At 34.3% G+C, this 25,297-nt stretch overlaps 1 protein-coding gene across 3 annotated transcripts in view; it reads left to right on the forward strand.

The window, feature by feature from the left end:
* Window positions 1-227: 227 nt before the first annotated feature.
* LOC149776419 (uncharacterized) overlaps window positions 228-25,297 on the forward strand; it is a 33,906-nt gene continuing 8,836 nt past the window's right edge. The window contains exons 1-6 of one of the 3 annotated variants that reach the window (XM_089940831.1): window positions 228-388; window positions 6,475-6,600; window positions 10,951-11,115; window positions 16,358-16,477; window positions 21,839-21,968; window positions 23,599-23,807. In XM_089940831.1, coding sequence (XP_089796957.1) covers window positions 6,484-6,600; window positions 10,951-11,115; window positions 16,358-16,477; window positions 21,839-21,968; window positions 23,599-23,807 — 741 coding nt within the window. In that variant the 5' untranslated portion in view covers window positions 228-388; window positions 6,475-6,483. Of the gene's footprint in view, window positions 389-6,474; window positions 6,601-10,950; window positions 11,116-15,411; window positions 15,621-16,357; window positions 16,478-21,838; window positions 21,969-23,598; window positions 23,808-25,297 lie in introns of those variants that run through there. The other 2 variants (XM_089940832.1, XM_089940833.1) reach the window with 2 other exon arrangements.

Raw genomic sequence — 25,297 nt, forward strand, 5'->3', positions numbered from 1 at the left:
ATGGTCAATCATCACCTAGGTAACATTAACCTAAGCACTATATCATTGTGGGGGATGACAGATTATATCCCCCTCCATCACTGCCAAGAACAGATTAATAATTGACCAAGTTTTAACTTCCAATAACGCGTTCGGATTTCTGTTGTGTGGCAGTATTTGTCAAATCCTTGTTTTATTTTAATTGCGTTCCATTTTTCACTGCGTATTTTAGTCACACCCTTCAGACTGGTTACTTAATGGTATTCTTTGACAGTTAGTGCGTAGTGCCAAAAAAGATTCAGGTCGAAGTCTTCTGTCCAAAGAAAGTGGGTTTATCCTGAATCGGTGTGAACTAACCAAGAATCAAAGAACTGTGCACAAATTATTCAATAGTCAGCCATTCCTGGAGGTATGTTGAATTTTCCTAGCCAATGATATCATTAATACCTATACTCGCTCACGTCCTCCTCATAGCTACGATTTCGTAGCCTCACCTTGATCTGTTGTGGTTGAAGAGGTAGGAGATGGGGTATAATAATAGTACTAGTCCACCTCATACACCACTAGAAGTAGTTCTGTCTTCTTTTTTTTTTCTTTTTTTTTTTACATTCCGCCACCAGTAATGTCCACAAGGGCTTGTATCGTTGCTTACAATTTACCTGTCATACATGCACTATACAATAACTGCACAGTGCATGTATGACAGGTAAATTGTAAGCAACGATACAAGCCCCAGTGGTCGTGTCAGGAAAAAAAAAAAAGCGGATAACTATTGGTTGATCTTGTTCTCCCCACTGAGTTACCTATCCCAAATATTATTTATTTTGGGGAACACAGACTCTGTGACAGAGGCCTGTATTTGTACAAAGTTCTTCTATCTAGGAATTTAAACGTGAAGGACATTGAATACTAAAATATATAGTATTGTAAAATCAGTTTCTTAAGGTTAACTAAATTAGTTATAATTTTTAAAAACCCACAACAAACAAAACAAACAAAAAAACCAACAACAAAAAAGAAAAACCGACTTTTTGAAGTAAAAAAAATACTTTGCACCATGCAAACTTTAACAATGTAGAATGCTAAAATGGAAGTATTTTGGGTAGTATGATTAGGCTGTTTGATTTTGGCAATTTTTTAAAAATTTTATATATCTATGTAGACATTCTTCTGTCTCTTAATTAAATCCAGTTAATATGAATATATCTTGTTTTATTCATAAGGATATTTTCTTTTCCTATATTAATACCAGATTTATTTCATCATGTGGAAATTACCATAAAATCCAGAAGTTAGAATAAGGCAATGGACAGTGATATCTGTTTACTTGTCCAAGACAAGTTTGACAGGACAGTGTTTACTTGTCCAAGACAAGTTTGACAGGTGAATCCTTCATCCTTTGACCAGAAATAAATGGGGGAGATTTTCTGTCATCATGCATGGAAATTGTGCACTTCAAAACATATGTCAGCCATTTTTCATTTCATTGTTCTACTGATGAGAATTGATCTATCTTTGAACTTGCCATTGTCCTATAGCTAAAGTCAGCTAACCAAAACGATTGCCACATTCTGTACTCTTCAAAAACACACACAATGATGTTTTTGATTTTCTCTCAAGGTCCGAAACAAATGTGTTTTCTATTGCACTGGCTTTAAAATTAGGGTATGTAGGCATTAATCAACAAGGGAGGCCAGAAAACTAAACCTGGTTGCTTAATACTTATCTGAGATTTTAATGCATGTTCCTAAGGCCCCCCCCCCCATCAGTATGTGTTTGTTTCCTATTGCACTGGTTTTAAAATTAGGGTAAACAGGTAATTTTTTTTACTTTTTTAATTTTTTTAAAAACATGATACATATTATAATGTTTGTTATATATAATGTACTAAGTGTTTCAATTCCTGGGCAAAACCAGCTCATATGCACAAATCAATTTTCTGGAATAATTTTTTGTTTGTATTCTCTGTAAAAAAAATTATATCTTTTTTAACATCTTAAATCAATCTCTTTCTCGCTCTCTCTCTCTCTCTCTCTCTATCTATCTATCTATATATATATATATATATATATATATATATATATATATATATATATATATATATATATATATAAAATGATTAGTATATATAATGTACTAAGAGCTTCAAGTAATAGGCTCAACTGACCAGTAGATGCAACCACTCTGGTGGCCTAGTGGTTAGAGTGTCTGCCTCGAATGCGGGAAGTCATGGATTCGATCCACGTCCATGTCATACCAAAGACTTACAAAAATGGTACTAACAGTTGCCTCGCTTGGCACTCAGCATTAAGAGGTTAGTGTTAGGACTGGTCAACCTGGTGATGCGATAATATGACTAGGCGGGACATGATGCTACATGTCTGTGGCATGATGCCCCAGTGCTAGACTGCAGACATCTTAGTAATATGACTGAATTTTGTTAAAAGCTATGTTAAAAATCCAAGTTACCCACACGCACACCAGTAGATACATAAATCAATTTTAGATTTGTTTTATTTTTTGAAATTTGTATATAATACATTTTTTACTAAGGGGGGAAAAAGTACTATGGTGTAAACTGAAAAACAGGATAGTTGGCTGACTGGAAACAGACACATTTCTATTTTGGCCTAATGTACCCTAGCTGTGCCAGTATTGTAATTTAAACAAAATTATATACAAAATAGCTCATCTATACCAAGTTATACACAAAACAGATAATTTATTCCTAATCATACACAAAACAGATATTCTATACCAAATTATATACAGATTTTGACTTTAGTCATGGCAATATCTGACCAAGTTTTTACTGGTCCTGGTTTTCTGGATCCCATTCAGTCCGGTGGAGTCAGATATGACGTGTATATACTGTCTTTATGGGTGAAGTTTGATGACATCACCAAATTTGAATATTCCTTTCGTATTTTAATTATTTGTGCATCAACATGGCAAATAAATTACAAAATTAGCCATTCGTTGACAGTTTGTAGGAAATTTCCAAAACCCTTGCTAAAATTTATGTCTCTGAACATCAAGTGATATAAGTCAGCAATATTGTCATACAATAAAGGGGATTATAATTTGTTAGATTCAATTCTGTAAATTATTTGGAATCTAATATTTGATAAAACCTAAATGAATGGAAGTATTGACAAATTTACAAATGTAATTTAGTATGCAGTATGCAGAAGTGTACCACACAAATGAGTTACTATTCATGTTGAAGAGCTACCTGGGATACTTATCAGACAAAGAAAATTGCTTTATGATCTGTACACAAAATCATCAACATTGGTTATTATATTATATAAAAAATTAGGATCATTAGCAAAATGTGAATCTATTTAGTTTCATAATCAAAACTTGACAAGACACAAATAAACAGTTCTTAAGCTAACCCTAAGGAATTGTGGAGACTTACTAAAGATGTCCAAGGAAAGTCTAAAATGTGTTGTGATGTGATTTGGACTTTTAACGTAGCTTTAACAATTTTTCAGTCATATCTCTAAGATGTCTGCAGTGTGGCAGTTTATTGTGATGTCTAGCACTGGGGCATCATGCCGCAGACATGTAGCATGATGTCCCACCCAGTCACATTATTCTGACACCAGGCCAACCAGTCCTAACACTAACCTTTTAATGCTGAGCGCCAAGCGAGGCAGCTGTTAGTACCATTTTTGTAAGTCTTTGATTTGACTCGGTCGGGGATCGAACCCACGACCTCCCGCATCCGAGGTGGACGCTCTAACCACTAGGCCACCGGAGCAGTGAAAGTCTAAGAAGATATCTTGTGAATTGTTGATTGTAAATAACTGATGATGGACAGAAATACATTTTAACGATTCTTAATGGTTTGGTGTATTTGATCAGTAGATGCAATAATAACCTCTTTATTCAAATTTACAAGAATCAGAATAGATATGTTGTTGTTGTAGTTGTTGTAGGGTTTAACGCCATTCAGCACACGATAGGCTATACATGGCGGCCAGTATTAATGGTGGAGGAAGAACCTGGGAAAACCACCCGAAAGAATCACCAACCCACAAAAAACTACTGGCAAGCTTTCTCACATACCCACATTAGCCGAATCCGAGAATCGAACCCACGCAGACAGAGGTGAGATGGCAGTGATCCGTAATAGTGGGCGCTTTAGACCACTCGGCCACTTGGACCCCCCCAGAATGAATATGAAACTTTGTCATTTTATTACATTGGTGATAAGGGAGTTCAAGCCTGGCATATGCAGTTTTGCCAACCAAATTTGAAACAATTTACTCTTAATTCTTCTTTCCGATGTCATTACTGTACCTTCTTAGTTCATACTACATTGATCAACGACTGGCATACAAAATGGGTCAAAACTCCCAGTATTGTTGCAGTGATGGTGGTGAAATCATCCAGTTGATGTTGGAAAGCTAAATTACTGTGTATAATATTTGATGTTGAATGATACAGTATATAACATTGGATTGTACACTGTATTTCTAACAGTATTGTTTATCTTTGTTGCATTGGTATTATATTGTAACAGTGGTATTGATGAGGCCCTATTGTTTTTGTAACTATCTTTCATTGTTTAAGCAGTATAGATTTTATCATAAATCATGCAGATAGTTATGGCTTACTGTACGGTATAAAGTAAATTATTTAATGAAGTCGAGAATATTCAGGGGCAGTTCAAGGTAGGGGGCAAAGCTGGCACTCTCCCTCTGTAAATGAGTGCAAACAACTCGAATGTTTCCTGGAGTGTTTTCTGTACAGTAAGATGGTTAAAATTATGCTCTTGAAATGTTTCAAGTGCAGAAACTTCAGGAGGCTTCATCCCCAGGGCCCCTACTAGGGGTTCCATTTCACAGTTTGCATGTTTACATGCACACTTGAGCCACCCTCTGCCCCCAGCAATATTTCTGGATCCTCTATTGGCATGCACACACAAGTACAAACACTGCATTTAGGATACCAGTATCTTCCCATAAGACACTCCTAATCTTCATGATAAAACTTAGTTCAGTGGTTCAAGGACCAAACTAAGTTGACCAAAGGAATGCTTTTATTCTCCCATCCGATCAATCTGTATTGGCTACCTTATTGTATTCTTGAGAAAGGCCGATCTTTGCAATTACCTATGCAATAAAATCCTCCTTTTGTTGCTGTGCCATAAAACACCCAACCAAGCAAACTCTGATTGTAAGAAGGGAGTACTGTATGTTGCCATAAGACACCCAACCAAGCAAACTCTGATTGTAAGAAGGGAGTACTGTATGTTGCCATAAAACACCCAACCAGGCAAACTCTGATTGTAAAGAAGGGAGTACTGTATGTTGCCATAAAACACCCAACCAAGCAAACTCTGACTGTAAGAAGGGAGTACTGTATGTTGCCATAAAACACACAACCAAGCAAACTCTGATTGTAAAGAAGGGACTACTGTATGTTTCCATAAAACACACAACCAAGCAAACTCTGATTGTAAGAAGGGAGTACTGTATGTTGCTATAAAACACACAACCAAGCAAACTCTGATTGTAAAGAAGGGAATACTGTATGTTGCCATAAGTTTCCACTCCAAATAATATCAAGATGGCTCAGTCTGAAGTGCGATTGCATCTCTCTGAAGTCTCTTTTGATAACTTGGTGATGTTAGCGGATTTTCTGTTGTAGTAAGCTATAAAATAAATTAATTGTTTATGATTATTAAAATAAAACTATCATCAGTGGAAAGACTTCACTCTGTGAATGGATGCCAAAGATAATGTCTTCATTTTATTCTAGACATCAATATCATCATCATCATCATCATCATCATCATCATCTTATGCATTCAATAGTTAAATTATAATTTCTCTTTCTTTGGCAAAACTCTGGTTGATCAATGGATTTCTTAGACCATTATTGTATTACCACCATCGTTTTCTTCCTGTTCTTCATAAGATAATTATCAGTTGCATGATCGTTATTGTCACCATGCTGCTGCTGATGGTCTATTATTATTATTATTATTATTATTCTTATTATTATTATATTAGTAGTAGTATATTATTATTATTATATTAGTAGTAGTAGTAGTAGTATGTTATTATTATTATTATTATTATTATTATTATTATTATTATTATATTAGTAGTAGTAGTAGTAGTATGTTATTATTATTATTATTATTATTATTATTATTATTATATTAGTAGTAGTAGTAGTAGTAGTATGTTATTATTATTATTATTATTATTATTATTAGTAGTAGTAGTAGTAGTAGTATATTATTATTATTATATTAGTAGTAGTAGTAGTAGTAGTAGGATATTATTATTATTATTATTATTATTATTATTATTATTATCATATTAGTATATTATTATTATATTATTATTATTAGTAGTAGTAGTAGTAGTATATTATTAGTAGTAGTAGTATATTATTATTATTATAATTATTATTATTATTATTATTATTATTATATTAGTATATTATTATTGTCATTATTATTATTATTACGAGCTAAACATGAGTACTGAAAAGTGTGGATTTGCAGTGAAGGCATTAATAGTTGGTGGGATTATTGGAGCACTTCTCATCGTCATTCTTATTCCAGCAAGTTTCTCTGCAGTTGAGTACCATCAGGTGAGTGTTTGAAAATCTAAACTTGTAAATATTTTTAAAGAGAATTTCCAAATATTAGGCAAAAAATGTTTTCTATTGCACTGGTTTAAAAATTAAGGTAGGCAGGTAATTTTTCTTTTTTAAACATATATTTAATGTAATTTTTTGTGAGTTTTATTTGTTTAACCATGGAGGAACATATTATGAGTAAGATATGTGTTTGTTATTCTGATGCTGTGAGCAAGCCCTTTTGTATGCAAAAGAAGGGAAATATATACCTTTTGTATGTGACAGAAGGGAAATATATACCTGTTGTATGTGACAGAAGGGAAATGTATACCTTTTGTATGTGACAAATGGGGTATTACATATTCGGTATACAAAATTTACTCTCTTCATACCTGCTTCAAGAGGTCCCCAGTTCAGAGGTCCTTCTTCCTACAAGAGGTCCCCAGCTCAAAGGTTCTTCTTGCTACAAGAGGTCCCCATCTCAAAGGTCCTTCTTGCTACAAGAGGTCCCCAGCTCAAAGGTCCTTCTTGCTTCAAGAGCAGAGTGTATGTGAGGATTTTCATGCCAGAATTTGATGAATACAGAGTTGCAGTGCTGGCTGAGTGCTGACACTGCTTATGAACTTGTGAGAATAAATCTTATTGTTGTTGATATTAAGGATTTTGATCCAATGCTGAAAGTCAGGATGTTGATGAGAAAATGAAATGGCTATTTTTACCAAGAAAACAAAGATAATGTTTTCACTAAACTGATAAACTGGAAGTGAGTGGATTTATCAAAATGCAGGTGTGGCAGATTGGTGATGGGAACATAAATACATTTTGTTATAACAACATACGCAGTGTTTCCCTTTACGCATATTTGTGTGTCAGGGACACACGCTGGAGAAAATTGATGCACACATTTTATTGCTGTGCATTTTGTTGATGCAAAGGATTCGCATAATGCAATCAGGATTTATTTAATGTCCAGTGCTTTGGACGAGGGATGGCATCGTTTATACTTTGCGCATAGGCATTGACTGGTTACCTGCTTTTCTTGCTCCCTGCGTTACACTCCTCTATTCGTATAGCAGAGTGCAGCGCAGGGAGCATACCAAACAGGGAACCAGACTTGTATTAGGCAATGTTATGACTGAGGAGCTTCCCCTATTCTCGCGAGCTCTCACAATTTCCATCAATCTCTATAAGACATCTAGTCTTAATGCTTGTTACACTAGAAAGTGATCTCCAGATTAAAACAACGTGCACTAAGAATCATTAGCAAAGAAAGTGAAAGAAGCAGAACACAGAAGAGTAACTGTGGATCTAACTTTAATGAAAAATGGAGAAAATAATTCTCTTGACTGGAATACAGCACATAACCCAAGACATTCTTTCACAACAAAGAAATCAGTAAACTTGCAGAGTCAAATGTGTTATTTGGATAACAAAGTCAGGGGGTCATTGCAGATTTTGTTGGTTTTTAACTTTGCTGCAATAAAAGAAAGATCTTAAAGTTCAAGTGTAACTTATTAGAATGAAGATAAATCATTGGCCTCCTTGATTTTTGGATAAGTGTGTTCTAGGATGAAGTACAATGTGTTCTAGGATGAAGTACAATGAAACCGATGATATTACACTTTTTATGACAGGCATTAAATTAACTGCCATTTCGTTAAAAAGATTTATTTGGCTTTCTGTATTGGCTTATATGTAATGTGTTGGTCTATACTATTGCTTCAACAAGATTATAAGGAGACTGTTAAAAGTATGGCTTTAAAAGAAAAATAAACTAATACAATTAATCTTTGAATGGACAGTGCATTTGTTTGTTAATTGTGCATGTTTGTTTATTTGTATGTTTAGAGAGAGAGAAAGAGAGAGTATGTTGTGCAAGTTTCAATATCCTATTCCAAGCTGGAAGAGTATGGGTCAGATGAAAATTTGTCAGTACATTTTTGACCTCCACTATGTTTATTGGACCCCCAGTTCTGACACCAAGGAGTTCTTTTTACCCTCAATTTTACACCTCTGGGGGATACACAGATACGTAGACAGACTCGATAACAACCATATGGATATAAAAAGTGTATAAAAAATTCATTATGGAGACAGTGTTAGTATATTTTGGATTTCTAACATAGCTTTAACGATTTTTCAGTCATATTGCTACAATGTCTTAAGTGTGACAGTTTATAGTGATGTCTAGTACTGGGGCATCATGCTGCAGACATGTAGCATGATGTCCCACCCAGTCACATTATCCTGACACCAGGCCGACCAGTGCTTAATGCTGAGTGCCAATCGAGGCTGCTGCAAAGTACCATTTTTTAATAAGTCTTTGGTATGACTTGGCCAGGGTACAAACCCTCAACCTCCTGCATCTGAGATGGACACTCTAACTACTAGGCCACCGGAGCATACTGGGGACAGATTTATCAGTCTGTTAGCTTGAAGTAAATTTCTCTTGTCTTCATTTTGAATTCTGACTGTTATGAAAATGGATCAAAATCTGGTGCAAAAAGAAAAAATATCTCTTTAGACACAAAGTTATATGGGCATTTGCATGTCATTGAAAATCATATAAAAAAGAAGGTTAGATAAATGGAAAAAAGATGACTATTGACAGTTTTGTTCCAACCAATAAATATAGGACTAATTTACTTGTCATTAAGTTGTCGAATAAAGATGTTTTCACAAGAAAGTGATTTTTATGATTCACTGGCTGATATGTATATTTTGACTCTTGCTTCAAATGGTAAAACATGAGTTTATCTTCTTTTTCATTCATGATAAAGCACAAAAAATATATGTTTCTGGTCAGCTGACCATTCCTATTTTTTGTTGCTGACCTTACCACTCCAACGCCAACCCTCAACCCCGAAATCAATTCGTGCAGGTTTAGCCTAGTACTTGAAGTGCTTAGCACATGTATATACAAATCATTATAATGCAAAGTGTTTAAATAAAACATAGGAAGAAATAAAAATTAAAAGCATCAACATCCTAAAATTGATTTGTGCATCTAATTGAGCTGGTTTAGGGCTAGTACTTGAAGTGCTAAATGCATTATATACTCTGATCATTATAATGTACAGTATATAATGTTATAAAGATATCTACCTACCTACCATAGTTTTAAAACCAGTGCAATTGAAAACGTATATTTTGTTGTGCCTAACATGTATTTATACGAATATACAATTCTTGAAAATATTAATACCATTATATAATAATATTAATTAATTAATTATATTATATTATAATATTAAGCATGCCAGTATAAATTGTTTACCACATGTATGTCCAACATCATTGACATCAGCAAAATTTGGATACAACATTTCTCGGTTATAATGTTCTAACTTAGCACAGAGAGAGAAAAAGAGAGAGAGAGAGGTGTGCAATATGAATGAACAAATTGAACCTTTTGTTTTAACATACTTTTTGAGGCATAGACCAGACCCTCTCTGTGCTTTGTAAATTTACTTGGCCATGCATAGCCATTACTTTTCCTGTATAAGCACTTTAGAAACATTGGTTATAAAGCAAGTCCATTCAATACTCGAGTGTTCCTTTATCCTAATTCTTTAACATCTGACACAAATCTTTTTTAAGCAAATTTATATGCACAATGTTACAGATAGCAAATTGCCACACAATATGTATCAGATTCCATCGTTTCTGACAGGTAATATGTATCAGATTCCATCGTTTCTGACAGGTAATATGTATCAGATTCCATCATTTCTGACAGGTAATATGTATCAGATTCCATCATTTCTGACAGGTAATATGTATCAGATTCCATCATTTCTGACAGGTAATATGTATCAGATTCCATCGTTTCTGACAGGTAATATGTATCAGATTCCATCATTTCTGACAGGTAATATGTATCAGATTCCATCATTTCTGACAGGTAATATGTATCAGATTCCATTGTTTCTGACAGGTAATATGTATCAGATTCCATCATTTCTGACAGGTAATATGTATCAGATTCCATCGTTTCTGACAGGTAATATGTATCAGATTCCATCATTTCTGACAGGTAATATGTATCAGATTCCATCATTTCTGACAGGTAATATGTATCAGATTCCATCGTTTCTGACAGGTAATATGTATCAGATTCCATCATTTCTGACAGGTAATATGTATCAGATTCCATCGCTTCTGACAGGTAATATGTATCAGATTCCATCGTTTCTGACAGGTAATATACATTAGAAAACACGTTTGCTTGCCAGTGTGAAAATTTTGGCAACAGACTTGTTAATTCAAAAGCTTGACAAAATAGCAAATGCAAATACTTTTTGATGTTCTTATTTGCAATCATGATCAAATTAAAAGTCAGTCTTCATACTGAATTTTCAGTATGGTTTTGTGCGACAAAAAACTACTGGAACAGTAGATACAACAAAAGTGTACAGCGGAGGAAAGCATTTCATTGGACCAGACTATGAGTTTAAGGTCTTTAAGGCAGACACCCAGTTTATCACTTTGGAAAATGTCGCTGTCTTCACATCGGATAAGTTAGAGGTCAGCTTATTTATTTATTTATCTACCAATCTGTCTAGCTATCTACCTGACATAAATATTTCTAAAGAAAACTTTTTTCTTCCTTTTGTCTTGCATGCTCATCACTCATTTGACTGTCTTACAAATTGAAATGTTGCTAGGCTGTTTGTTTCTGTATTTTGTACAGATGCATGTATTGCCAAGGTAATTATTATTTTTATTACTGAACCCAAGAAATTGGAGGTCAGTGGATGTTTCTAGTTATGAATTGTGGGTAATTTTGTCACATCCTGTCAAGATAATAACTGTGTAAATAAATAATAGGCAGTTGTCAGTGAAGTTCCTCCACCTTATCTTTTAATTTTCTTCAGTTGTTTGCAAAATTTGCTGATTAAGAAAAAGCCTCGAATTCCTGGAATTTCTTTTTTCACAGATGAGCATCAATCACTTTGAGGGACTATTGTATTAATTTTATCATTCTCATCTTCATCTCCTTTTCAGTATTCAGTGTTAAATGTGAATTTGGAAAAGTTCAGGAACCTTGCAAGCATTCCTATGGGAATTTCTTATTTTCTTTCCTCCACATTCCTTCTTCATCCTTTCCTCTTTTCTGCTCTTTTCCTTTTGATCCAGCACATTATAAATATCCCAAAACATCATATTGTTCATTCATAACTTATCCAGTTATGACAATCATTCATAACTTATTCATTGATGACAGTCATTTATAATTTATTCAGTGATTACAATCATTTATAATTTATTCAGTGATGACAATCATTTTTAACTTACTCAGTTATGACAATCATTTATAACTTATTCAGTGATGAAAATTATTTATAACTTAGTCAGTGATGACAATCATTTATAATTTATTCAGTTATGACAATCATTTATAATTTATTCAGTGATGAAAATTATTTATAACTTATTCAGTGATGACAATCATTTATAATTTATTCAGTTATGACAATCATTTATAATTTATTCAGTTATGACAATCATTTATAATTTATTCAGTGATGAAAATTATTTATAACTTATTCAGTGATGACAATCATTTATAATTTATTCATTGATGACAATCATTTATAACTTATTCAGTGATGACAATCATTTATAATTTATTCAGTGATGACAATCATTTATAATTTATTCAGTGATGACAATCATTTATAACTTATTCAGTGATGACAATCATTTATAATTTATTCAGTGATGACAATCATTTATAATTTATTCAGTTATGACAATCATTTATAACTTATTCAGTTATGACAATCATTTATAACTTATTCATTGATGACAATCATTTATAATTTATTCAGTTATGACAATTATTTATAATTTATTCAGTTATGACAATCATTTATAATTTATTCAGTTATGACAATCATTTATAATTTATTCAGTGATGAAAATTATTTATAACTTATTCAGTGATGACAATCATTTATAATTTATTCATTGATGACAATCATTTATAACTTATTCAGTGATGACAATCATTTATAATTTATTCAGTGATGACAATCATTTATAACTTATTCAGTTTTGACAATCATTTATAACTTATTCAGTTATGACAGTCATTTATAACTTATCCAGTTATGACAGTCATTTATAACTTAATCAGTTATGACAATCATTTACCAGTATTTTCCCTAGAATTTAAAAATGGAGTGGTGAATTACCTCCAAAAAGGGTATGTTAAACTAAAAAGAATTGGCACTTTAAGAGTGTATGTCATCTTCAAAAGCACATATTTGTCCAACATAAATCGTTGTTCTTCTTTTGGTTATTATTATTATTATTATTATTATTATTTTTAAAATTGGGAATTTATTTCGTATAATTCGTATGTCAGGATAAAATCGGATAAGGTTTTATTCAGTACATGAATTACTTTTTTCTTTTTTTCTTCTTTCCTTCACAGAAGATACATGTGGCAGTAATACTTTGAAAGGAAATTTGATGCATGGTTAGCTACAGTCACAAATTTAAAATTTTACCAACAGTAATAATAATAATCATTAATTACATTGGCTATGTATGTAGATGACATACAAAAAATTTCTTAATTTTATTAACCTTTACATTTCTTCTTCATTCATATGTCCTTTAAATTTCTTGCATGAACTGTAATTTAATTTAATTGAAGGGCAGGATTTGTGTGTTTGCTTGTTCATTAGATGTACCTTTAAAAAATGAAGGTATAACAAGTCAGTAGCATTCACTGCATCTTATGATTTTATCCTTTTGCGAATGAAATAATCTAAAATAGCAGTAGAGGTTTCCACTTAGATATTTAGCTTTAATTTGGAGCAGTAAACTATATGAATTTGGTTAAATTATTTAAAAGTTTACTATACCCATTGGGGCCCTGAGTGGCCAAGTGGTCTAAAGCACTCTCCATTACAGATCACTGCCACCTCACCTGCCTACGCCGGTTCGAGTCTCAGATTCAGCCAATGTGGGTATGTGAGAAAGCTTGCCAGTAGCTTCTCGTGGGTCGGTGGTTCTTTCCGGGGGTTTTCCCGGGTTCTTCCTCCACCATTAATACTGGCCACCATGTATAGCCTATCATGTGCGGAAAAATGGCATTAAACCCAACAACAACAACAACCATACCCATTATTTGGCTGCAAAGACAATTCATGTTGGAAAGGATAATCCCTTTAATCATATCTGTTTAACTGCATGCGAAAATACTATCCTATTGGTGTACACACTGCCATGAGCCAATCGGTGTAGATGTTAATTATATTTCATTGGCATCATTGAGCAGTGACCTGCATGGGTATATTGCCACTTATAATCATAACAAATATTGAAATTAAATCGAGCAAATCAGTTACTGTTTATGTCTATAAGAAAAATTGTCAAGTTTGGAGATAAAAACCTTGTACTATACTAAGTACTGCCTGGCATGAGAAAGAATGGCCTGATATTGGGTAAGAGCAACATGGTATATTTTCATTGTGAAACATGACCTGGGAGAAACACTGAGTGAACACACTACTTTGAGCGGTTTTGTGCCCTTCCTGATTATTACATCATATACTTTGGCTATGTGACTTCCAGTGAGTGTAGCAGAAAGTATACATTGTAACTAATTTTAACTCTTTAGGAGTATGCTATGATGTCCTGTTAAAAGTCAAGCCTATTATCAAAGCATTTGAGAATTTCTGGAAACCGCTGTCATCATATTTGTCACATATGAATGACCTGTATGTAAAGATATACTCAAGTAGTTCACATAGCCATCAAGAATGACAACTGTACATTTTTTTATTCATGGTATCAAACACAATTTATCAATTTTCCTTCCATGTACACATTTAAGTAAGTCATCAAATCCCATTCATGCTGTATCCATTTCCAATTCCATTCATACTGTATCCATTTCCAATTCCATTCATTCTGTATCAATCAATCTTATCCATTTCATACCATATCTGTATCCAGTCCCATTCATACCATATCCATTTCCAATCCCGTTCATACCATATCCAGTTCCAATCCCATTCATACTGTATCAATCAATCTTATCCAATTCATACCATACCTTTATCCAATCACATTCATACCATGTTTCTAATCCCATCTTTATATATTCCTTTCATTAAAATAATACCATGCAAAATATCAAAAAATCATCTTCATCACAATTTAAACAAATAATACAACCAATCTTGGTCACATGACTAAACCTAATTGATACAGACGTTTTATCTGACTGCTGAGGCCACGTCATTTGTCATCTCGTGAGTTCTTGGATACATAGTATAATGGCCAGGTAATGAATAATGTCATCCTTTCAGATTCATATAAGGTGCTTTCTAGACCTTTGGGAATACAATTGAAGTTTATGGAGGTTGGGGTTAACTGCAGATATGCCATATTATATGAATATCATAAATGATAATTATTTAATGGATCTACTACAACTTTAGCATATAAAGATCCTAATTAAAAAATTTTGAATTCTGAAATATTTATTAAATATTGCCTTTCCTTAACATTTTCTGAATTTGTTTTAACTTTGATACCATACTACCGATGATCACCTAATTTTCAGTTGTCACAGTAATGGAACGTTTCTTTGAGAGCGCTTCCCTTCCTGGGACACCGTGGAATACACAACACTTTGGCAGATTTGTTAATAGAAAATGGAAGTCATTCACCATGACCAGTGCCTGGCACATTGATTACTGATGGAGTAGAACAAAAATGAAATATAGACACAGTGGTGATGGAGGGGGGGTATGTTTTCTAAGTACATGTAGTAAGATGGTAATAGGACATACCAGTCCACAATATGACAGTATTATAATTACAAGTAGGTAAATATAATTAATATCACATAAACAAGCAATTTCATTTTTTGGTTTCTAAAACTTGAGCTGAAAATGGTAAAGTCAAAAACATTTGAAAACTGTTTTCAGATAACCCCTATAAATGTACATGTGGGTACATGCACATGTGTCTTCATGCCATGGTGTTCACATATTCAAATCATAAAGGTGACTATATCTCTTATGTGCAACTAGTAATCAACAAAATATGATAGAGCATAGTTAAATCCAGACTTGTAAACAAATTGGCGTCATCACTTGCTACCAACATTGCTACCAACATTGCTGCTTTTTATATATCTGCAAACTATAAAATTCTATCCCATGTCGTTTGTGCCATTATATGGTTTATGTAAAATTTTCAAGTTTGTGTTCATTATTGACTTCAAAGCTTGACTGGACTAGTAGAAGTTTAATTTGCAAAATACTGAAGTTTGACTGTTCTAGTAATTTGTAGAGTATATAAATATAGAAAGTGATAAAATGAGAATTTCTTGGGTATTTTTTTGTTAATTTTGTGCACATGAACTTAGCCCAGATAAATAACAATGCTCATCTGTATTAAATTTCACAGTCATCCATCATGAATTATATCTTTGTGATTCAAAATGAGATTCCTACAAACTTAAAAACTGTTTATTTATGAATGTTTGAAATTAAGTAAATTTAACATTTATACTGAAGAAATATGGTTAATAATTGTATATTTTTATTTGGCATATTTATGCCTGTTGGTATACATGTTTATTGTTTTTATAAATATCATAGTTGACTATAAAATTATTTACACCAATTAAAATTGCATTATTCAGCATAACTCCATAATCCTTAAAATCTTGACAGATACGAGTAGAATACTTTAATCATCACAACTTCATCGTGATTTGATAACAAATGCATTCCAGGTGTCCATAACGGTTTTCATACAGTATTACCTACGTAAGGATGAATTGCAGCTGCTACATAAACAGTTTGATTTGTACTATGAAGAGATCGTGAAAAACAGCGCCATAGATGCAGTCAAGGTTTGTTTTATAGCCAGATTTTATCAGTTTTATAACTTCACCCTGCTCAGTTTTCTTTCACAATGATTGGGCAAAATATAGGTATTTTTTGGAATGTGGGCAGAATATAAATAATTTTGAAATGTGAATCATATCAGAAACAATGAATGATTGTTGGCTGTTATTATGAAAATTGTTCACAATGAATTCATATTAGTTGAAAATATCGTCTTTGAAATAAATCAGATTTTACTTGCTATAAGTGATGAAAATGTGGTAGATAGAATCACTAGAACAGACTGGAATGGGGATATTCACTAGAACGGACTGGAATGGGGATATTCACTAGAACAGACTGGAATGGGGATATTCACTGAACAGGCTGGAATGGGGATATTCACTGTACAGACTGGAATGGGGATATTCACTAGAACAGGCTGGAATGGGGATATTCACTGAACGGACTGGAATGGGGATATTCACTGGAATCAGCTGGAATGGGGATATTCACTGGAACGGACTGGAATGGGGATATTCACTGGAACAGACTGGAATGGGGATATTCACTGGAACGGACTGGAATGGGGATATTCACTAGAACAGACTGGAATGGGGATATTGACTGGAACGGACTGGAATGGGGATATTCACTGGAACAGACTGGAATGGAGATATTCACTGGAACGGACTGGAATGGGGATATTCACTGGACCAGGCTGGAATGGGGATATTCAATGAAACAGACTGGAATGGGGATATTCACTGAACGGACTGGAATGGGGATATTCACTGGAACAGACTTGAATGGGGATATTCACTGAACGGACTGGAATGGGGATATTCACTGGAACGGACTGGAATGGGGATATTCACTGAACGGACTGGAATGGGGATATTCACTGGAACGGACTGGAATGGAAATATTCACTGGAACAGACTAGAATGGGGATATTCACTGGAACGGACTGGAATGGGGATATTCACTGGAACGGACTGGAATGGAGATATTCACTGGAATGGACTGGAATAGGGATATTCACTGGAACAGAATGGAATGGAGATATTCACTGGAATGGACTGGAATGGGGATATTCACTGAATGGACTGGAATGGGGATATTCACTGGAACAGACTGGAATGGGGATATTCACTGAACAGACTGGAATGGGGATATTCACTGGACCAGGCTGGAATGGGGATATTCAATGAAACAGACTGGAATGGGGATATTCACTGAACGGACTGGAATGGGGATATTCACTGGAACAGACTGGAATGGGGATATTCACTGAACGGACTGGAATGGGGATATTCACTGGAACGGACTGGAATGGGGATATTCACTGAACGGACTGGAATGGGGATATTCACTGGAACGGACTGGAATGGAAATATTCACTGGAACAGACTAGAATGGGGATATTCACTGGAACGGACTGGAATGGGGATATTCACTGGAACGGACTGGAATGGAGATATTCACTGGAATGGACTGGAATAGGGATATTCACTGGAACAGAATGGAATGGAGATATTCACTGGAATGGACTGGAATGGGGATATTCACTGAATGGACTGGAATGGGGGTATTCACTGAACGGACTGGAATGGGGATATTCACTGGAACAGACTGGAATGGGGATATTCACTGAATGGACTGGAATGGGGATATTCACTGAACAGACTGGAATGGGGATATTCACTGGAACAGGCTGGAATGGGGATATTCACTGGAACGGACTGGAATGGGGATATTCACTGGAACAGACTGGAATGGGGATATTCACTGGAACAGATTGGAATGGGGATATTCACTGGAACTGACTGGATTGGGGATATTCACTGGAATGGACTGGATTGGGGATATTCACTGGATTGGGCTGGAATGAGGATATTCATTGGAACGGACTTGCAATATGTGCAAGATGCTTGTACTCTATATTAATTTTTGTATTAGACTCTGTAATCATAGATCAAAGCAGTAAAAGGTGTGCAGTCAATTAAAGAACCAAACGTTAAAAGAAGAAGACACTTCTTTCTTTTATTCAGTTTTTAAAAAACTCAGCTTTTTAAATATAACTTAATAAAGAATCATACAAAGATAATAGTAATGTTTTTGCAGACATGGAAACTTAATTGAAATCTTTCTTTTTTTTACAAAAAAGGTAAGGACTTTCTCGGACAAAAAGGCACTCCTTTTTATAGTGATCTGATTAGATGCCCAGAATTAGGAGTAATACATTTGTTCCCTGAAGAAATAATAAATAATATCAAATTGTACTCCAAACGTATTTCCTTCTAAAATACTTAAATCTATGATTATTCAGTCAGTTGAAATAAAAATACTGAGTACAAACATCTTGCATGTATGAAGAATTAATGGTCATTCTGATCTGTTCCACCCCACCCCCCAATGGGATTCTTCTTGTACACTACATGTCTTTGTTATGACTCTTTGGTCTTAGATTAAATAACAGAAAGAAAACCAACAAGTTTTGTAATATTCAACAAGCAATTTATTTCCCTAGATTATAAAGTGAAAATTTCAAAGGAACTTACAGTATTGTGAATTAAATCCCAAATTATCCCAAAAGTTCTATCATAAGTCCAAAAGTATAGTGTTCTGAATGAATCCCAGTCTTGAATGTGCTGATGCACCAATGGTTGTAATGTATTGCAATGATAAACCGGTAATCCAGAATGTCTTTGAATGAATTCACAATGATTCCAAAATAATGTTTTAATCCAAAAGTCAATGAGCATTTGTAATTCTAGTGAATAATTGAAATGTATGATTCCTCTCAAATTATAACTGAATAAACAATAAATAATTACCAGAACATTATATAAAAACTTGAACACAATAAAATGACCAGGTTGTGGGTCCAATGTTTGCTTCTGTAGCTTTCTAAGTTTTGTAACTAAGGCCAGACCTTTAACTCAGATGTCAGTAAACAACTTATTTATAACTTACAAATATGTACAAAAGATAGCAATCTAAACATGTTACATACAAATGACCATGAGCTTAATGTACAACCTACAATGATGGATAAAATTTAAGCACACAATGTAGCTATACATAACAGTTTTATTACTTAATGCAGCTCCTTGTATGCAGTGCACTTATAAAAGTGAAAAGGCTGATCTTTTATTGTTGATTAACAGAAGGAAAGCAAATACAACTTTTGGGGCATTTCTGTGATGAAAGTAATAATTGTATGATGTTGATCTCAGCCTGCCCAGATTGTATCTCCATTCATATTTAGCAGGGCTAAGTCTCAGTCTGCCCATATTGTATCTCCACTGATATTTGGCATGGCTAAGTCTCAGCCTGACCAAATTGTATCTCCATTGATATTTGGCATGGCCAAGTCGCAGCCTGCCCATACTGTATCTCCATTGATATTTGGCAGGGCTAAGTCTTAGCCTGCCCATATGGCATCTCCATTGATATTTGTCAGGGCTAAGTATCAGTCTGCCCATATTGTATCTCCATTGAGATTTGGCATGGCTAAGTCACAGCCTGTTCATACACTAACTCCATTGAGATTTGGCAGGGTTAGTCTCAGCCCGCCAAGACTGTCTCCTTTGATATTTGGCAGGGTTAGTCTCAGCTTGCCAAAACAAGACTGTCTCCATTGTGATTTGGCAAGGTTAGTTTCAGCCTGCCCAGACTGTATCTCCATTGAAAATTGGTTTATGTCAAGTGATATGTTTTTATCTTAAACTTTAAGAAAGTGTTGACATCATAAAGAGTAAGATGTGATGACAAAATAATGACTGGCTTGTATACAGCTAAATTATTCTTATGGCATTCTTCCTGAGTGATATAAATTTTACTTTTCGTTACATTAAAAGTGTGATGTGGGACTTTGTTTTCATCATTAATTGTAAAACCACTTAGCACCCCAAATTCAGGGGAACCTTGTTTTCATTTTAATTAATTTTTTTCCCCAGGCCCTGATTGGTTTGGCTATCCATTAAATAGTAATAAAAGCTGAAGCTAGCCAGGTGACCCAGGAAAGTAAACTGTGAAAATGACACATCAGCATAGATGAATTTATTTTCAGTTGAATTGCGTTTACATAATTCAGAACGTTAGTTTGTTGGAACTATTTAAAAAAACAATTATCTTTAACAATCAAACATACCTACCTAACTACCTAACTTTATGTCAATATATACCCACCCACTCCCACCTTCCCACCCATCTATAGTTTATAACTATATTTTAAAAATTTAGTGCACTGAAATTAATTTATATGATAGATTCTACACTGCAGTTACATGCAGTGTTAGGATACACATGCATACTGGCTGTTCAATACACACTTAAAATACTGTTTTGTACATATTGTAATATTAACCTTTATACCAATGAAGTTATTGGCTCAGTTATGGAAGTGGATGAGTATCTGTTGTTGTGAGATAGTTGAACAGCTCCATCTGGCAACAAATTCAGATGAAAGTCTGATTCCCTCATTCTTGTTTTTTTTCTTTGTCATTTTCAAAAATATTCAATACTCTATAAGTAATGAAGATTACCAGTCTATTACAACATTTTAATTCTGTTTTGCTTAAAAACACATTGATGAAGAGAAAAAAAAACATCTTGTACCCATCACTTATGCACAACAAGGAACGTGAGTAAATACCTTTTTATAGATTAAAATGGATAAAATTATAAATACCTATTTAGCCATTTCAGCTGGTATTTAAACACATAAAATGTTATTTCAACAAAACATGGGAAGATTAGCAGCAACAAGAGACTTGGTATGTTTATCTATATGCATTAAACATAGCGGACATTTGTAACCTAATCTTTCTCAAACAGGCATGAATGATAAGGTATAGTTACAGTAAATCATAACCATTTAATTTGTAATTCAAAACTTCCTAGATATCCAATGTGCTTTACAGGCTTGATTCTTTTGCAAAATGGCCAATAAGCCAAAATTTGAATGTCATTGGTGATGCTGATTATGTTTTATAAGATTAAACATTTTTGAAAAGGTGACTTTTTCATATTACAATTAAAAAGTATTGCCAAAAATAAATACATAAAATACCATATATATATGTGTGTGTGTGTGTGTGTGTCCGACTTATCTGTATAAGTCTTCTTGAGTGATGACAAATGAAATCTCTCAATATTTCGTGTTCACTTTCCTGAAAAATATGTACTTTGAGAAGCATTTTGCAATTTGTTATAAAGATTTTCCAAAATCATTTCTTTTTACACAAATTATATCCAAGTATTTTAAGATATGACAATTGATAAGTTTGGAATTAACTAAATATATGCATCTATTGGGAAACAAAATTGTGACTGTAGGTACGAATTATGTATTCTTACTTTTTCTGTTTCTAATATAGGGAGCTATTCCCGTGTATTCAACAAGACAGCTGATACTTAATCGAGTGCAAGTGCAAGAAACTATCAGCAAGGCCATTAGGGAAAGACTAGGGGGTATATGCTGTAGACCTGGATGTCCATACAGTGGCTGTAAGTTGCTCATGAGAACTGCACGAGTTGCAGTTTATCCTTTTTCTTTAAACTCTTGAGTTGCCAATTATTGACGTAATTATTTACATTGAATAGTGACACCAATTTCAAAGTACCATGAAATTCTGTCTTTGTGAAATTTACAAGTTTGATTGCATACTCGTAAAAATACCACTCACTTGAAATTCATCAGTATTACCATCCTGCATCACGAGTATCTGGAATATTTCTGTATCTATGGCTAACGGCTATATGCCTCAGCTAATGGCATCAATCAATCAATCATATGTATTTGAAGAAATCGTAGTCTCTCCAGTGAGAAAATGAACAGTAGCTACTGGACCTTCTGTCTTTTTTGCACCACATTGTTCGTCTTGAATTTGGCTGTAAGTAATGTTTTGTGATGATGCATAGCACACCACGGTATGGTCATTGATCTCATCTGATTTTCATGTCTGAACAGCAGCGACTTCTGTCGGATTCTGTAGTGTATCACTGAGAAAGGCATTTTACTCCTGTTACCTCGGCATTTGATTATTTTCATGTCTTACTTTGCTGTTAAACACAAACCAACCCCCAATTTTTTCAGTCACTTTGACAAATTGTTTCAATGAGCAGTTACAGAAAAACTTGAAGAAATTGAAGTGATCCAAATGATGTTGTCATTATGAGCTTAATGCCATTTTTGAGCACATGGCGGTCAGTGTATTTGGTAGAGCAAGAACCCTGAAGAACTGACAGCCAGTGGGAAGTTACTGTCAAGCTTTTTGCTGAGCCCAAGTCTCAGACTCGCATGGACAGAGGTGAGAGGTGATATGTAAGGTGAGCACTGCAGACCTCTCAGCCACTGATCAAAATGTCCATGATGAAAGATAGTAAGATTGATACAAATAAAATAACGTTAATTTGATACAATTTTCAATGAAATGAAGCTAAGATGTAACATTATGTACATAGCATCTACTACATATTGCCACTTTTTTTATATTCTTTACCTTGCACATGTTTTCACTCTAATGAATCTGGTGTTACAAAACGAGTTATAGTGGTAGTAAATTTTGTCAGTCATTGCCCTTCCTGTATCAAAGTCAGTCATTGCCCTTCCTGTATCAAAGTCAGTCATTGCCCTTCCTGTATCAAAGTCAGTCATTTCCCTTCCTGTATCAAAGTCAGTCATTTCCCTTCCTGTATCAAAGTCAGTCATTGCCCTTCCTGTATCAAAGTCAGTCATTGCCCTTCCTGTATCAAAGTCAGTCATTACCCTTCCTGTATCAAAGTCAGTAATTTCCCTTCCTGTATCAAAGTCAGTCATTGCCCTTCCTGTATCAAAGTCAGTCATTGCCCTTCCTGTATCAAAGTCAGTAATTTCCATTCCTGTATCAAAGTCAGTAATTTCCCTTCCTGTATTGGTCCATGTTTTGAAGATGTATCTCCAGTCCCCAGTTTGTATTTGTAAATTCCAAAGACCTAGCATGGAAGCATATTAAGTATAGATATGATTCCATACACCAGTCATATGGTTAGAATTAAAATAGTCTGGGTTGAGGCTTACAGAGACAACTCACAAATGTTTTTTTTATTATTATTGTCTTTTACTTCCCTTGATATCCACCACTTTTCTGATTGGCAGCATGTGACAGTGGTTGCATTCCATACGAGAGCTGTGCTGACAACCAGAAGGGATTGTTTCTTGATGTGAAGGGTACACAGCTAGGGAAGGTGGTCATCCCAGATGATGTGGAAAACCGATTCCTTCGTGCCCTTATCCTGCAGGAAGAATCAGCAAGGGAGCAACTTTATCAGGAAGCTCAAGTGGTCAGGAAAGAGACTGAAAAAATAGTACGTCACATATCATCTGCAGGCTTTTAAATGAAAAGTAGGATTTAAGTGTGCATCTGCGTGTACTTCCTAATGTTAGTGTCTGTATGTGTAGGTAAAGTCACTTTACATGTCTGTGAGTATGCATAAAGACACTTTATGTTTCAGATTGGTGTGTACTTCCTAATGTTAGTGTCTGTATGTGTAGGTAAAGTCACTTTACATGTCTGTGAGTATGAATAAAGACACTTTATGTTTCAGATTTGTGTGTACTTCCTAATGTTAGTTTCTGTATGTGTTGGTAAAGTCACTTTACACGTCTGTGAGTATGCATAAAGACACTTTATGTTTCAGATTTGTGTGTACTTCCTAATGTTAGTGTCTGTATGTGTAGGTAAAGTCACTTTACACGTCTGTGAGTATGCATAAAGACACTTTATGTTTCAGATTTGCATGTACTTCCTAATGTTAGTGTCTGTATGTGTAGGTAAAGTCACTTTACACATCTGTGAGTATGCATAAAGACACTTTATGTTTCAGATTTGCATGTACTTCCTAATGTTAATGCCTGTATGTGTAGGTAAAGTCACTTTACACATCTGTGAGTATGCATAAAGACACTTTATGTTTCAGATTTGTGTGTACTTCCTAATGTTAGTGTCTGTATGTGTAGGTAAAGTCACTTTACATGTCTGTGAGTATGCATAAAGACACTTTATGTTTCAGATTTGTGTGTACTTCCTAATGTTAGTGTCTGTATGTGTAGGTAAAGTCACTTTACACGTCTGTGAGTATGCATAAAGACACTTTATGTTTCAGATTTGCATGTACTTCCTAATGTTAGTGTCTGTATGTATAGGTAAAGTCACTTTACACATCTGTGAGTATGCATAAAGACACTTTATGTTTCAGATTTGTGTGTACTTCCTAATGTTAGTTTCTGTATGTGTTGGTAAAGTCACTTTACACGTCTGTGAGTATGCATAAAGACACTTTATGTTTCAGATTTGTGTGTACTTCCTAATGTTAGTGTCTGTATGTGTAGGTAAAGTCACTTTACACGTCTGTGAGTATGCATAAAGACACTTTATGTTTCAGATTTGCATGTACTTCCTAATGTTTGTGTCTGTATGTGTAGGTAAAGTCACTTTACACGTCTGTGAGTATGCATAAAGACACTTTATGTTTCAGATTTGCATGTACTTCCTAATGTTAATGCCTGTATGTGTAGGTAAAGTCACTTTACACATCTGTGAGTATGCATAAAGACACTTTATGTTTCAGATTTGAGTGTACTTCCTAATGTTAGTGTCTGTATGTGTAGGTAAAGTCACTTTACATGTCTGTGAGTATGCATAAAGACACTTTATGTTTCAGATTTGCATGTACTTCCTAATGTTAGTGTCTGTATGTGTAGGTAAAGTCACTTTACACATCTGTGAGTATGCATAAAGACACTTTATGTTTCAGATTTGTGTGTACTTCCTAATGTTAGTGTCTGTATGTGTAGG

The sequence above is a fragment of the Sinohyriopsis cumingii genome, chromosome 18 (genome assembly GCF_028554795.1).
Source record: "Sinohyriopsis cumingii isolate HCF-2022 chromosome 18, ASM2855479v2, whole genome shotgun sequence".
Classification (NCBI taxonomy): domain Eukaryota; kingdom Metazoa; phylum Mollusca; class Bivalvia; order Unionida; family Unionidae; genus Sinohyriopsis; species Sinohyriopsis cumingii.